Raw genomic sequence first — 16,337 nt, 5'->3', positions numbered from 1 at the left:
ACATCGATTATCTTTCGGTGCCACATCCCATTTAGGGGCTAATCCTCCAATTATGGGGCTAGAGGTTCCTTCTTGGGAGGATAAGCCCCTTAACGGGATGTACCACCAAAACATAATTGAAGTGACAGATATCAGGACATCCTACCAATGGCTAGACAAAGTCAGACTGAAGGACAGCAAAGAGGCACTTATCATGGCTGCACATGAGCAGGCCCTAAGCACCAGAGCAATAGAGGCCCAGATCTACCACAACAGACAAGACCCCAGGTGCAGACTGTGCAAAAAGGAACCTAAGACAATCAAGTGTAAGATGCTGGCAGGGAAGGCTTACATGATGTGCCATAACCAAGAGGCTGCAATAGTGTACAGTATATATATGTATATGTATATATATATATATATATATATATATATATATATATATATATATATATATATATATATATATATATATATATACATATACATATATATATATATATATATATATATATATATATATATATATATATATATATATATATATATATATATATATATATATATATATATATATATATATATATATATATATATATATATATATATATATATGTATATATATATATATATATATATATATATATATATATATATATATATATATATATATATATTATTGAGAAGTTTTTTACATTTCTTACATTTCTAATTTGCATTATTTATCATTTACTAAATGTATTATTTGCTTTCAACAAAAATAGAATAGAATTCACTCCATAAAAGCTACTTAAGTAGAGCAACTACTTTAAGTACAAATTCCTTAGTAGTCATCTCTGGTTACCGTACAAAGAACTTGAGAACCATTGCCAACACATTCCTTTACAATATACAAAAATTTGTTACTTATTTAAAAGTACATTGAATACCTAAAACAGCACATTGATGAGAAAGAGTTGCTTCTTATTTACCATACAATTATACTTTTGGCTATTTCAACCTGGACAGACTCACACAGAGAAAAGCTGCAGTTAGGAAAGTATTATTCAATTTATTTTTTTCGTAACACAATCAGATTCTTCTAAATGTTTCTGTCTAAGGAAAACCAGCTGATTGCATAGACTTATTGACTCTCTGCAATCCCTCACACCGAGCATGCGTGTTGTGAAAGTGGAGAGGAAAACTCCCTTGTAACAGGAAGAAACCTCCAGCAGAACCAGAACAGGGCTTAGGCCATTTCTCAATTCACAAGAACGCGAGTACAGAGTCGTATCCTCGACAAGTATGTTGTTGAGAAGAACAAAGGAAAGTGTGGACTCAGGGAGAACGGGAGCATGCAGCATAAATATGGGTCAATTGGAACAGAAGTGTACTGATGACATCACCACACGCTCGGCTCGTCTGATGCTGCGTTTCTCCTCCTGTTAATAATAGTCTCTAGATAACAATGAGTAATGATTTTTTTCATTTAGTGGGGGAAGAAAAATTAACAGTCAGATAAACACAAATCAAATGAACGTTTTGCCAAATAAAATAAAAAAACTCTCCATCAGAGCGAGCGGTACTTCACACACGGCAATGCAGAGAGAGGGCTGCTGCAGACGGGCTAACGTTAGCCCTAGCTGCCCTTACCCTCGGAGGTCCACTGGTTCTCAACTTTGCAAATTTTTGAAAAAAATTTTGCATTAAATTGGTAAATGGTCCATATAGTGACGCTTAAAAGTTTAATGTTCTCGCCTCAAATGATCTTAAAACATACTTTATTGAACAACAGCAACAGAAAAGAGAACTTTTAACTTAATACTCTGAGCTCTGTCAGCGCTAACCTGGTGGCTGCTGCTGCTGCAGTGCATGCTGGAACAGCTGTCAGTGTCAAGAACGCACAAGTCTGCTCTGATGCATGCTGGGTAAAGAGGAAGGGGCGAGAACAACATCTGGGGACTTTGTCCATTCTCAGTCTACTGTCTTTGTCAATTGGAACAGTTCTAGGACTGAGGCTGATGACGTTTCACAAGTACAAAGCTCATGAGAATGCACAAGTACATATATTGAGAAACGGCCTTAGTGTGAGCGGCCATCTGCCAAGGCCAAGGGTCTGAGGAGATTGAAGCCGATAATTACATAAATTAATTAAGTTATTTGCGCTCAGGCCCCTGGTGCAACACATAGACTCATGAGCTATAAGAAGCAGGAGAAGACCTTGTTCGGGGCTCAATCTTTGCCTGACGATCTGCAATAAACTCTGTTACTTTTTTACTCCTCTTTTTATAGTCCTTTTTTTTTATATGGTTTTACCCAGTTTGAGTTAAGAGTAGTAAGTAACTTGCTCCCAGGAAAAGAACCGGTGGGGAGGTCCCGAGGCGCAACTGCTTTTTAGGGGGCATAACTTCCTCATTTAACAGAATGATCTACTGCAAATAGGTGCGATGTGCATGCAGTGATGCGCTGGAAGCGCCCCCCTAAAGAGCTATGGCAGGGGTAACCAAAAATAAAAATCAGCGGGGTTTGAATAAAGAAAATAATCAACCAGTAAAGATCTGGAGACATAAGCCAGCAGGTGGGTTCAGATCAGGACCCTGGCCCGCTAATCCCTGACCTCTGAGCTATGGTTTCGATGTGCATGCAGTGATGTGTTGGAGACTCTAAGTGATTTACCCATTATAATCGGCTGCGGGCACCTAGCTGCACCCACCATGACGTTGATGTGCCTGCTTTAATGTGGTGCAGATATGTAGACCAACCAAATAGCAGACACAGATGTCACAAGATTTATTTTTCTACAGGCTCATGAAAACTTTAAACCTTTCAACCACAAATAAGCCGAATGAAACGTTATTCCCATTTGCACACATTAAGCATGAAACGACAGTAAACAGCGGATGCATATTAAAATCCGTCATTGACCATGACTAATTATGTAGATTAACAGATGATGAATGTCACTTCATTTGGATGGAATTAAACTGATTTCAGATAATAAAGTACAAAATCTTGTGTTATTTTTTAACCAGGACATGTCATTAAAATCCCATATCAAAGAGGTTTCTAGAATTTATGTCCTTCATCTGCGGAATATTGTAAAAATGAGAAATCTCCTGTCCAGGGGTGATGCTGAGAAACTAGTCCATGCATTTGTTACTTCAAGACTGGACTATTGTAATTCTTTACTATCAGGAAGTCCACAAACTGTAGTTAAAAGCCTTCAGCTGATCCAAAATGCTGCAGCCAGAGTTCTGATGAAAATGAAAAAGAGAGATCACATCTCGCCTATCCTGGCTTCTCTTCATTGGCTTCCTGTTAAATCCAGAATAGAATTTTAAATCCTCCTTCTCACATATAAAGCCTTAAATGGCCAAGCTCCATCTGATATCAGAGATCTGATTGTTCCTTATGTTCCTAACAGAGCACTTCGCTCTCAATCTGCAGGTTTACTACTGGTTCCTAGAATTTCTAAAAGTAGAATGGGAGGCAGATCTTTTAGTTATCAGGCTCCTCTCCTGTGGAACCAACTACCAGTTTTAGTCCGTGAGGCAGACACCCTGTCTACTTTTAAGGCTAGGCTTAAAACTTTCCTTTTTGATAACGCTTCTAGTTAGAGTGGCTCAGGTTATTCTGAGCTATCTCTATAGTTATGCTGCTATAGGCTTAGACTGCTGGAGGACATAGGGACCCCACTTTCATCATTCTGCTTCATTCTATCTCTATTCTCCCACTCTGCAGAATCTGTTAGTTCAATCTCTAACGTTCTGCTCTCTCTGCTTTTTCTCATAGTAGCTTCATCTGGTCTGTTCCTGTTTGGCTGTGACTCCATCCTGGAGAGAAATATCAGCTGTGCTGCTGCCATCAACACCTTTGTTTATAGATGTTGGAGATCTGCCTGTTTTCCAGTGTAGTCCTGTTTCTCTGACTGTGACTAACTGGATGTGCTCTCTTCATCCTCTGACATGGGGGCTGGCTCGGAGCTCGTCTGCCTGGCTGCGCGTTTCCTGGATGGAGCCGCCTTTTACAGTTGCTTTTTCTATGTCTACTTCTGTCTCCTTGAACCCCAGTCGGCCTCAGCAGATGGCCGCTCACACTGAGCCTGGTTCTGCTGGAGGTTTCTTCCTGTTAAAAGGGAGTTTTTCCTCTCCACTGTCGCTATAAGCATGCTCAGTGTGAGGGATTGCTGAAGAGTCAATGAATCGATGCAATCAACTGGTTTTCCTTAGATAGAAAACTTTGAATCAATTTGACTGGATGTTCTGGTTGAACTGTAAAGTGCCTTGAGATGACATGTGCTGTGAATTGGGGCTATAGAAATAAACTGAATTGAATTGAAATGTTCAGTGTCCTCTAAGGAAGTGTTTCCTAACCGGGGATACGCATTGCCCTAGTTGTCCACAAGTGCATTGCAGGGGGTAGATGAAAATATCTTATTTATTAGGTAGTAAAATTAAATAGGGCTGCTGTGTGAGGACCCAATTGAAAAATTAAACAAGTTTTCATCAACCAAAAGGTAAGTTTTTTCTTGCTCACCTTCTGCTTTGACATACATCCAAACCAAGCAGAGGATCAGACTGGATGTAGAGAACAGTCTGGGATCAGCTGTTTTTCCACACTGAGCTATCAGAGCTCATCAGAGCATCTCAGGGGTCTGATGAAAACAAATAAAACTAATTAAGTCAGTTTTGTTTTGTATTTTGTTCCTAATTCATCAAATTTAAATAAGGGAGTTAATCAGAGGACCTCCAGTTTTATAAATACAGGTTTATGATATGATTTTAATATTACATACTGTTCAATAGATAAGTATTTTTTAATTAATAGTAATTTTCATTTGAATGTGCTTTACTGGAGGCATCCATGTTTGTCAAAGAACACTACTGCCACCTACTGGTTAGTGACGTCACGGTGCGGTATCGGCTGTTGATCAAGTCCCAGTGCTGTATCTGGTGTTTGTCACAACGCGCTATTATCCAAGTCATCTTGAAAACATTCTTCTTCCAAATGTTGGCTACATATTACGGGTTTTTTCTCTGGCCAGAAGTTCGATGGCAAATCCTCCCTCTTCAAGTTGGCGATCCAACGACCAACCCGTCCGTGGAGGATCAGGAATCAGAAAGGTGAAATACCTCTTTATTTTTTATTTTTTACCCGATGTATTCCAGCATCCAGCTGCCATGCACGTGGGCATTGTCAGTTTAACTATAGCTCTGGTGAATTTCAATGGTGAAGTCCTCTGGAAATCTTCAATAATTGTTGTTGATTGCAGATGTGTCTAGTAGTTCCCATTGATTTAGCTTGTAAAGCGGGGAGAATGGCGCTAGGCTTACCGCACCGTGACATCACTGCTGGAAGATGGCAGGAGGGAGGGGTTATTATATGTGGCCAAAAATGGCCTCTCCCAGACTCAGTGATCGCAGCGAAAATAATTTTTTTAATTTTTTTTACTGATTAACCCTAAATTCATTAAATCACTGCAATCGTATTAGTTTTAGGTATAAATAATGATCCATTGATTATTCCTTGCTCACCAGACTTTTCCTTTAAGCTTCATTTTGTATGATTTAAGCCAAAAAACTTAAATTTACTTTTGTTCGTAAGTTCAATGTAGAACATGCCGTTTGTGTTTGTTTTTTACATAAAGAGGCATTACAGGGTTTCCAAATGATACTGCCACCTGTGGCCAAAACACAGAACTGCAGCATTCTTCTTCTCGTTCTCATAGCTCGTATTTGACAATGTTGTGTAATTTTTACTTTTTCCACATTTCACAGAGTTACAATTGATGCCTGAGTTAGAACACAACATTTTGATTGTTTGCTACTGTAGGTGAGACCGTTTTAACCTGGACGCATATGACTTCATATTCACGGCCGGACAGCTGGGAACTTCCAACCTAAAGTAAATTCAGGGAGAAAGGCTACTGGGGTGTCAGTCTGCTAATCAGACCATCAGACCAAGGCTGTGAACGAGCAGGACCGTGAGCTGAGCCATACGCTGGGTTTGATTGAACGCAGGCTGGCTGCGGTGTTTGAACTCAAAGGTTAGATGGGAAAATATCTTGGATGTGCACACTAGCTTCAAGGCGGAAAAGTCCAACAAATTTGGAATATTGGATTCACCATGTAGAGCCTGTGCAGCCTGCTCTCAAAACATTAAGTGTTATTTTAGATACGACCTTCCCCTTTTTAAACCTCCCCTAAATGCTATGGCGGAAGGGCCCAGAAGAACGGGCCCGTGTTTGTATGTGCTTTTCTTGTGTTGAGGTTTTTTTATATCTCAAACTGTACTCTTTGAAGGATAAAGTGTGAAATACGCTTTTTTCCCCCTCTCCCTCCCCAATGTGGCTCCTATCTATCCACAGAGGTAAAGGCAGCGCTATAAGGGAACTGCCTCATGGTGGGGCCCTTGGTAACCATAAAAACGCGCTCAAGGCAGCATTCTGTGGCACGCATGGCCTCAGTAAATTTTTTTTTCAGCCCCCCGCATCGTAACTCCAGTATATGTGATGTATGTGATGAATGGTTTGTACTGAAACTGAACTCTCGATTAGAATGTAAATTGTAGCTGGCAATAAAGAAATTGATTGATTGTTTTAGTCAGAAATGGTCAAACAAAAAGGTTATTTTAAAGATTTTTTCGGTAAAAAATTACAAAATTTCTAGCAGTCTCTTTACTTTTACCAGAGTAAAGCTTTACTTTCACTTCTTCCAGAGCTAAGTAAAAAATGTGAGTACTAGTTTTCCTGGGGATAATCATAATACATCTCCTGCGTGTTTTTTGAGCCATCCCATTCCCTGTTAAAGGCTCCTCTTAGACATGAGGGAGGTGCACAGTAGGATCTGAACCCACATTTTTCCATCCGTCTCTCCTCCTCAGGATGAAACATGAAACCTGGGCCACTTCAGGCGAGTCTGTCCCATGGGCTCACTTCTTCCAGAGCTTAGCACTGCTCTGCAGAGCCCAGATCACATCCTCAGCTTTATATCCAAGTTTAGACTTTGAGAGAATAGATCTTTTTAAAAATATTTTCTAGAGCTGTTTGGACGATTTTCTTGGAGAAATGCATTTCTCTGCATCTGAGAAGCAGCTCCTCTCCATCTGAGCCTGTCATTGGCATGGTTATGATCATTCATTACGCTTTAAACAGAAAGGCTTTTTTACTTTTTGCCCAACAGAATCAAACTGGTGTCTATTTGTGTATTTTGTTGGGGTTTTTTTCACGGGCAACCCACAAAGGAGTAAAGTTTAACCTCTGGAGCCAGATTACAGAAAACTGTGCTGAACATGCGTCTGGTTCTGGTTCTGGTCGGATTATTTCTGCTCACTTCTCCATCAGCAAGAGCGGAGCCGGAGCTGCCGGTGGAGGAAGAGGAGGAGAGCTCCTGTCACGGCGCCTTTGACCTTTACTTTGTGCTCGATAAGTAAGTTAAACAGTTTGTGTTCAGAAGGATGGTTTGAACAATACGGAAATGTTCCAATCAGGCAGGTGCTTTGTGTTTTACTTCTTTAGACTCGGTTTTTAGTGCATTTAGGTGGAGAAAATACATAAATTCAAGGAAGGGGAGAAAATTAAGTGAATATATTTTAGCAATTCATCAAAATGTTAACACTAAATTGAGTTAAAGTTAAGAGCTGCTCTTGTTAACCGGTGTGCATCGTTTAATGAGGCTGGTAAACTGAAGTTTGCTGACAAAGCGGAAAACAAACTGATAAACTGAAAGCCTCAGCATACCTCTAATCTATGGAGAGGCAAAAGTGCCAAAACTATCACATAAATTAAACATTGGATCATTGTTCAAATACTTACATGAAGGAGTGTTTTATTTCAAACATGTTAGATAGTTCTACAAACCAAAATGAAATTATAACAAATGAAAAAATTAAAATATTTAAATCATTAAAAAAAAACATTTTCAACAATAATGGAAGCATTTGATATTTAATGCTTATTTAATCCTACCCCATCTCCACTTGATAATCAAGCTGTTTACTTCCTGATTAACCGGTTTTCTCTCTCTTTTATTAATTTATAATAATAAAAGGGGGGGAGGACTGAAGTCTCAGCTCTCCAAAACCTATAACCTATAGCTCTCCAAAAGGGTGGATTTCTTCCCGCTATCATCTCAATCTTCATGGCCATGCGGGTGGTCAAAACATCCTCCCCTTTAAGCCAGGCCAACTACCACCCTACCAGCCCCCCATTACAAAGGGGCGGACCTGTTTTTGGTTCAATTTGCATGTTTTTTTTTAAGGCATAACAAGGCTTTTGTTGGGCTACTCTTTAAAGCCTGGAATTCAATTGTACTCCAGACATTTTGAATTGAGAAAGCTTTCTGGATGGGAAGCGAGACCTCTTTAAATTGGTCCACAAAGTCCAGCGGTTTGTTTTTAACTTTTTTAGGTCTATGTTTCTGCCTTGGTTATCAGTAGCGGCACAAGTGGGGTGAATACCTGATTAAAAGTATTTAACTAATTGCAAGGAAAAATCCATGTTTAGCAGCCACCAACTAAAGGAGTCATAACTTCTTTTATATAACCCTTATGAACCTTTTCCCTTTTTTCTCATTAAGAGCATGAACCAAATTTGAATTATGATCTAGTCTCTTGGTTATATAAGAATCAAGATTTGCAGAACGCCTCCAGGTGAGTCTCTGATTGGTGGAATGCCCCCGTTTGGGTGGGTCAGAGACGAAAAGTTTTAGGAGAAAATTTATCAGTTCTCAGGTTTTAGGATTAAAATGATCAGCTTTTAGAAATCAGACAAACAGTAAAGTTCTTGTTTTAAATCAATGAAACCTTGACCCCCGAAGCAGATATCTGGGTTTAACAAAGATACATTCTTAAAACATCAAAAGTTTATTTTGGGTCCCCACAAAACAGTCTCAAATTGTAAGGAAACCAGACTTTCAAGAGTAACTTTTTTTTATGCGCTGAGCATAACCAACAGGGCTTATGCAGTGGAGTGCAGTGAGGACTGTACAACCTCCTATATTGGAGAAACTAAACATGGAGCAGCATTGGAGAGCCAGGAATACCTGAATAACAAAGGACACACCTTTGAAGGCAAAAGTGTTCAGAATTTGGACAGAGAGGACAGATGTTTTGAAAGAGGGGTAAAGGACACCTTTGTGCAAAGAGAAAAAGCATCACTTCACAGGGGAAGAATTGAGGATTTACAATTCAGTCTTGGAACTCATTCCAAATAAATTACATAAGTAATCCCATTGTGATTCAAAAGGCCAATCATACAGCCCATGCACAACAAAATACTCCAACAATCCAGCAGTAAACGGGCAACTATTTTGATTAGCATCTGACTTGGAATCCATGCAGGAGAATGGACCATAAAATGCATCAGTGCTCCAGCTACATATTCCTCAGGTGGAGCTGAAAGAACTGATAAAGACTCCTGGACAGGTGTCAAAATATCTTCAGAAACTGCAATTTACTCCCATTTTATGGTTCCATGACCCGGATGACTGAGAATTTACACAGACATGTTAATTTTGGGTCATATAGATTAATATTTCAACTTTTAATCACCATTACTGTTCAAGCCAATCAGCCTTTGCCCCCACAATGGATACCCTTCATTGCTGTCCAATGACATGATCAGTCTACAAACCCAGAACAAACTTTTAGGAAGTTTTAATAAAATATCTGCCTGGTTAGACAAGATTTTAGTTAATAAAAAAAAAAAAAATAGCTGTTTTTTTTTAGACCTAAAAGACCTCAAATATATCTTAATGCCTGAGACCTGGGAAATCTTTTTTCCTGAGACCAGAGGATGATCTAAAATGTAAATTGATATACATTCTGGATAAGGATCAGATTAATTTAATATTTTTTGTTAAATATAAATATATTGGGGTTTTATTTATGTGCTTGGTCATGTCCATATGTTCATGTTTAAGTCATGGTTTTAAACATTTATATGAAAACCCATAATGCTACCAAATCAGTATGAATTTACTTGAAATGCTATATCTATGAGATGGATAAATGATTATTTTGGAGTGGCGAAGCCTATCTCCAGCTGTCAACGAGCAAGAGAAGGGTCAACCTTTGACAGGTCTCCAGTCCATCGCAGGGCAACACAGAGACAAAAAGGACAAATAACCATTAGCGCACACACTCACACCTAAGGAGGATGTATAGAAGCCAATTAACCTAACAGTCATGGGATGAAACTGGAGTACCCGGAGAGAAGCAGCTAGGGCCTAGGCCTGGAATCTAACCCGGAACCTTCTTGCAGCAATATAGCAGTGCTACCCACTGCCCCACTGAGATGCCCTCCATTCAGCTATATTCACATAAAATATCAGGTCACCCTATATCCACTAAGGAAGAAAAACTCTTAACTGTTTCTTATAAAAGTAATTCAGTTTTTAGCTCACCATTACTGTCCACCATTTTCCTTTCCATGTTGGACGCCCACACAGGAAAATGGTTGCAGCTATGTCACATCTTAGCACTGGACTTCCGCAGCGGAGCAGAACAGAGACTGCTGCTGTTTTCCATCATGTTTCATCTACCTTATAAGCCTGTTTCCATTCATTTCACCCACTAAAAACTAAGAAAACCTTCTAACGAACCAAATATTCCTGAATACTTTAGTATGCTCTAAAGGACAAACAAAATTGTTTTAACCTAAAATTTTCATTTAAATCACTTAAACTGTCTCTTACTAAAAAAAAATAATCTTTTTTTTGGGGCTAAAAGTTTTTTTCAATTGTCTAAAACTGAGAAACTGAAAACAATATTTATATGGAAATAACTGTAGTTGTAATGTTTAACATTATTGAGTGAAATTATCTGTACTTATACCTTTATGTTGTGGGTTGTTACCACTGTTAAAAGTTCTGCTAGTTGTTATGAAAGAAGAATAAGTAAAAATTCTTAACTAAGAGGATTTAGATTTGTAGTTTATTTCTTACATTTTCTAGGTCATCATGTTTTTCTGAAAAAATCAGGTTTTCTAGTTATAGATTCAACTTAAGATTCATTTTAGGTTATAAACTCAAAAATGTATGAAAGTTTTTTTGGCTTTTAATTTTCATTTCTGCTAACCTTTGTGTTTTTACAGTTTATAATGTTAATGGGAGAAATTCTGCCTCCATCTGAGCAAATAGGGCTGCAGTTAGATTTCATTGTGCATGATGTGGTTGAAGAGGCGATTTCGACTCGTATCAAAAGTAAAGGTTGCAAATCACTGTCTAGGTGCTCCCAGTATGTTCTGTGGAGAACTTTATTTATTGGGGTCAATATGAAATAATGAATATTTGCAGCAAAAACAGCAGGATTAAAAAATGTCAAATTTCAGCACAAGTGCTTATTTGTGGCGTTTTTTTCATCTGGAGTGTCAAGGCAGGTAAAAAAAAACTTTGCTTCACTTATTATCCCGTTGTTGTTTGTGTTAGCATTATGTTGCAGTGTCCATCTACTTATACATTTAGGTTAAAGCTGCTACTTCTGGATTATTGATTAAACTTGTTTATTTTGTTTCAAAGTATATTCATGATATTTGTTTTCCTTCTAACTCACCATTGTTTATCCCTGTACTTCCTGGTAAAATGGCCGGATGATGTCATCGATTACCTTGCTGGGTTCTACCAATTAGAGGGTTTTCTTTGGAGAAATGCTTTGCTTTTTTTCTTTAAAGTAACTTTTGAGTTATCTTGTATCACATTTCATTATGTAGATGAGATTGTAGATTAGATTAATCATTTTGTTCTTGTGTCTCTGCTAAGACTTTGTTTAGTATTTCTAGCTGTTTAATTGTGGCTTGGTCCACTCAAGTGAAGGTGTGTGGCCAATTGGGGGTACAGACAGTGAGTTCTGGGAAGCTCAAAGAAATGTTTGGTCAGAGGGAAAAAGGCAAAATTAAAAAAACATCAGAGGAATCTGATGCTGGTTTTGTTCGCCTTTCTGATCTTTGACCAAACTACCTCACAGACTTAAAATGAGAAATGCTGTTGTTGTTGTAGTTTCATTAACTTTTTTGGATGTACTCTAAAAGCTGGACAGGTTTGTCCATCTTTAACTGCCAGTGGAAGGCTGTCTTAACCACCACCCCCACGGGTACAAAGGCACAAACCCCATTGGATGAAATACTTCAAAGGAAGCAGTGTACGTCCATAAAAAACTTGACCGCCTTTTTGCAGGAGATTGTATTGGTCAGAGTGTTGTGCCAGGGGCAAGGGACAATACTCAACATGTGAAAGAACAATTGAGCAGCATTCAGGGCTCATAAAAAACAATTTTTTGGTAGAGTTTCTTTGGCATGTTTTTTTAATTGTCCAAATAGTATCCATAGTTACAGTAAGTTTAGTTACTTAGCTTTATGGACTAGAAGCTGGTCCATATCTGCAAGGAAGACAGTGGAGTCTTTTTGGTGAAGTGGATGACAATATATGATAATATAACAGCATCGTCTGCATAAAATTGCACACTGACATTCAAGCTGGTTGGTAATGGAATTGTATGCAAATTAAGTCTACAATCCTCTAATTTAAGGTTAAGAGTTTTAAGTAAACTTAAAACTTATTTTTCTTATTCTAGGAAAGAATAAAGTAGATATTTGACTGTCTTGTTTTATTGACAGTGGAATATAAAGTCTGGCAGTGGAACAAGTGAGCAACACATGGTCACACATAAATAACTGTTTAATCACAGTTTGGCAGCATTCTGAGCAGGGGCGGATTTTGGAAATTTGGGGCCCTTGGCAAAACAGGCATTGGGCCCTCTGAGTTAAACAGATATCCATTATCTGTTCTAGGTTTTGTCCCTCTCTTCTTGTCCCTTTTCTTCTTGTTTTCCTCTCTATGTTTTGTACTCAGCTGACTTTTCCTGCTGTCTCTAAAGGAATGAAAGATTTTTTCCAAGCACTAAGCTCACTTAGCTGATTGCTCCTTCCTGTGTTTCCAAAAAGGCCAAAGTAAGTAACCCAGTCCTTCTTTTTACTGTAGACAAGCCATGATCTGCTTCTCTGTTCTCCATTTTTCATTTGGATGAAATAATAGCTGCATGAATCATGACAGCAGACAAGATAGAGGAGAGCAGGAGGCGGGGTTACCAATCTACTTGCTCTGGAGAGCAGAGTTCGCTGCTTTTAGATGTTGTCTCCAAAGTCTCCAGTAGCAGAAAAAAGTCGCTAGATTTGGTAAGTTGGCAACACTGCTCTTCGCATCGTTTGTTTTCAAATGGTTTGCTGCTGTCTGTTTGGACCTTTATGAACATGTGCAGCATGGACTGATCCAATTGTATTAACCAACATGTAAACAGAGTTTTATGGGGCCCAAAGGAACATAGAGCCCTAGGCTACTGTCTAGTATTGCCTAATGTTAAATCATCCCTGGTTCTGAGCACAAAGTCTGAAGAGAGTGGCAACCAGGATATAAATATAATCATGAAATATTGAATTTATGACCTCCTATCAGCGCCTTAATGTGAATTTTTACAGTTTCAGTATTCTTTTTCATCAGACTGTTATTTTTTATTTACATTTTTTAAGCAAAGGTTTTACAGATTCAAATATATTTTAAAGAATAAATAATCATACATTCAGTTTTAACCCTAATGCCACCCTAAAAGCATAGGAAATCCTCTTTTCATAAATTAGGTTTTAAATAAATGCCATATTATTTCACATTGCTATTTGTGAAATATATTTTTGTGGTTTATTCTGTTCAACCTTTTTGTCATTACTTTGAGCTTTTAGTTCTTAGTGGATTCCACTGGATTCCACTGAAGCCATCTGTTTCCAACCTCTGGATTATCTGAGGTGGATTTAAATCATATTCCTGTGTCAGTTCTGCTTTTTGACTCGCATTACTGGAGCATAGCCAGGGGAGGAGATAAACAAGAGCACACAGGACGCAACAATGTTTGGAAAGATCTGGTCTTAATTAGGAGAGGAACATGTTGCAAGCAGAATCCTCTAAAAGCCAGATTCTGGATGTCCTTTGTGCTGTTAAGTAAAATGAGAAACAGTATGATTCCAACAGCTTAGCATGACAGGGATATTTACAGCACTTTAACCCACTGGCTTTTTCTGAATTAGATTTTTTGAAAGGATCTAATCCGTTTAATCGGTCCCACTGCCCCGCTGGACCTTAAAAATAAAGAGACTGCTCCACAGATGTGCAAAACTGAATCAGATAAACAATGACATTTGCAGCAAATAAGAAAACAGATGCTTTTCCTGCATTGTTAGATGCTATAATTAGTGCCCTCGTGTTTTTTGTGGCCTAGTCTGAAGGAAATTATGACTAAAGAGACATAATTGGTGGACCAAGTCATTACAGACATGTCTCAGCCTTCATGGTACCACTGAGTTTTTCCAACCCTGGTCCTTAAGGCCTGTATTGTTTAGATGTTTTCCTGTTTTCACACCTGATTTTAGCCTATTGCTAATTAACAGGGTTTCCTGAATGCAGGAAATGTGCAACAAGGTGTGTCTTCAGGACCTGAGTCTTTACCTCTGGTCCTCAAGGTCTGAAAGGTGTCCTGCAACACATTGATAAACTAACATTAAAGATGACAAATATAGGAGTTATGCTCTTTTAGGGAGAAAATCAACATTAGTGCTTAGGGCACCTAAATGACCAGTAACACCACTGGATCTTATGAAACTTTATTACAATGCAATAAAATGAGAAAATGGGGAAAAGTCCAAGGGGTATATGGACTTTCTTTGTATTTGAATCACAGTGAGAGGTTGCTGGATGCTGTTGTCAAAAAATCCTTGAAAATGGCTCAGGACTTGAATATCTTTACATTGTTTGTCTCATTTTTGTAGTCGTTATTGCACTTCCATTTTTACCATCAAATCTCAGCAAGCTAACGGTACAGGAAAAGATCCTAGGAGTTTCAATAATCAATAAATTATTATCAAACCCTAAAACTAATATGTCCACATTTTTTTAATGAATTTTAATGAGTGACAAAAATAAAAAACAATAATTTTTGTCACAATCACTGAGTCTGGGAGCGGCCATTTTTGTCCATATATAGCAACTCCTCCCTCCTGCCATCTTCCAGCAGTGACGTCACGGTGCGGTAAGCCTAGCGCCATTCTCCCCGCTTTACAAGCTTAATCAATGGGAACTACTAGACACATCTGCAATCAACAACAATTATTGAAGATTTCCAGAGGACTTCACCATTGAAATTCACCAGAGCTATAGTGAAACTAACAATGCCCAGATGCATGGCAGTTGGATGTTGGAATACATCGGGTAAAAGTGAAAAAATGATCCTCCACGGACGGGTTGGTCGTTGGATCGCCAACTTGAAGAGGGAGGATTTGCCATCGAACTTCTGGCCAGAGAAAAAACCTGTAATATGTAGCCAACATTTGGAAGAAGAATGTTTTCAAGATGACTTGGATAATAGCGCGTTGTGACAAACACCAGATACAGCACTGGGACTTGATCAACAGCCGTTACCGCACCGTGACGTCACAAACCAGTAGGTGGCAGTAGAGTTCTTTGACAAACATGGATGCCTCCAGTAAAGCACATTCACATGAAAATCAGTCTTAATTAAAAACACTTTTCATTAATTAAATGATATGTAATAATTTAAAGTACTTTCAGAAGTTTGAATTCTGAATATGAGCGGACTTTTCCTTTAAGGCTGCTTTGCCCCAGAAAAAGTTCTCCAGAGGAATGTACTGCAGAGGAGATGAAGTCATGTCATGGCTCAGGCAGTGGACTCTGTGCTTGTTCAGATTCACCGCTGGCTGATGTGCAAAGGACACCTTGGTGGCTAATGGCTCTAGGCCTGCCAGAAAGAAACTGGGACATCTGGAAGCAGGTTTGGAAAATGCCAGCTTTAGAGAGACTTTTGATTATTTCATGTCTTGTTTTTGCCTTGCAGAACTTTAAGATCTTTAAAAGTAGGTTAAACATTAACGACAAATAATTATGATTTTTTTTTTTACTTCAGACAGTCTTTGGAAAGAGCTTCTTGTTGATTGCAGATGTGTCTAGTAGTTCCCATAGCTGTCAATAAATATGTGAGGCTCTAAAATTGTCAATAAACATTTGTTGATATCAGATGTTTCATCAGTGACAAAACAATTTAAGAGGTTAGTAAATGCAATATGTAAACCAGACAAACACCTCTCAGGTGCATCCCTGCCACCAGCTGATAAAGAGTGAACCAGCTACATCACTGGTTGTAGATTTGTACTCTTAGATGTGTGATCTGTACTGAGGTAGAGTTGTGACATCTAAATTTGTCATCTCCCAAATGAAACATGTGACATGAATGTGTGAGAGCAAGAAACAAATAAAAACCTTAAACTTATTCAGGTGACTGACTTTGATTCAGAAATTCAAACATCAAAGCAAACATTCACAGTCATC

The 16,337-nt window shown here is 38.5% G+C and overlaps 1 protein-coding gene across 1 annotated transcript in view; it reads left to right on the top strand.

Moving 5' to 3' along the window:
- Positions 1 to 6,861: 6,861 nt before the first annotated feature.
- The window catches only part of LOC119771307 (anthrax toxin receptor 1-like), a gene marked incomplete at its 3' end in the record, with an annotated part of 45,919 nt that continues 36,443 nt past the window's right edge, over positions 6,862 to 16,337 (top strand). The window contains exon 1 of the mRNA XM_038267175.1: positions 6,862 to 7,385. Coding sequence (XP_038123103.1) covers positions 7,249 to 7,385 — 137 coding nt within the window. The remainder of the gene's footprint in view (positions 7,386 to 16,337) is intronic.

Source organism: Cyprinodon tularosa, unplaced genomic scaffold (genome assembly GCF_016077235.1).
Source record: "Cyprinodon tularosa strain WSP-4 unplaced genomic scaffold, ASM1607723v1 ctg664, whole genome shotgun sequence".
Lineage (NCBI taxonomy): Eukaryota > Metazoa > Chordata > Actinopteri > Cyprinodontiformes > Cyprinodontidae > Cyprinodon > Cyprinodon tularosa.
The sequence above is the reverse complement of the archived record's forward strand: the minus strand, read 5'-3'. Positions and strand labels throughout refer to the sequence as shown.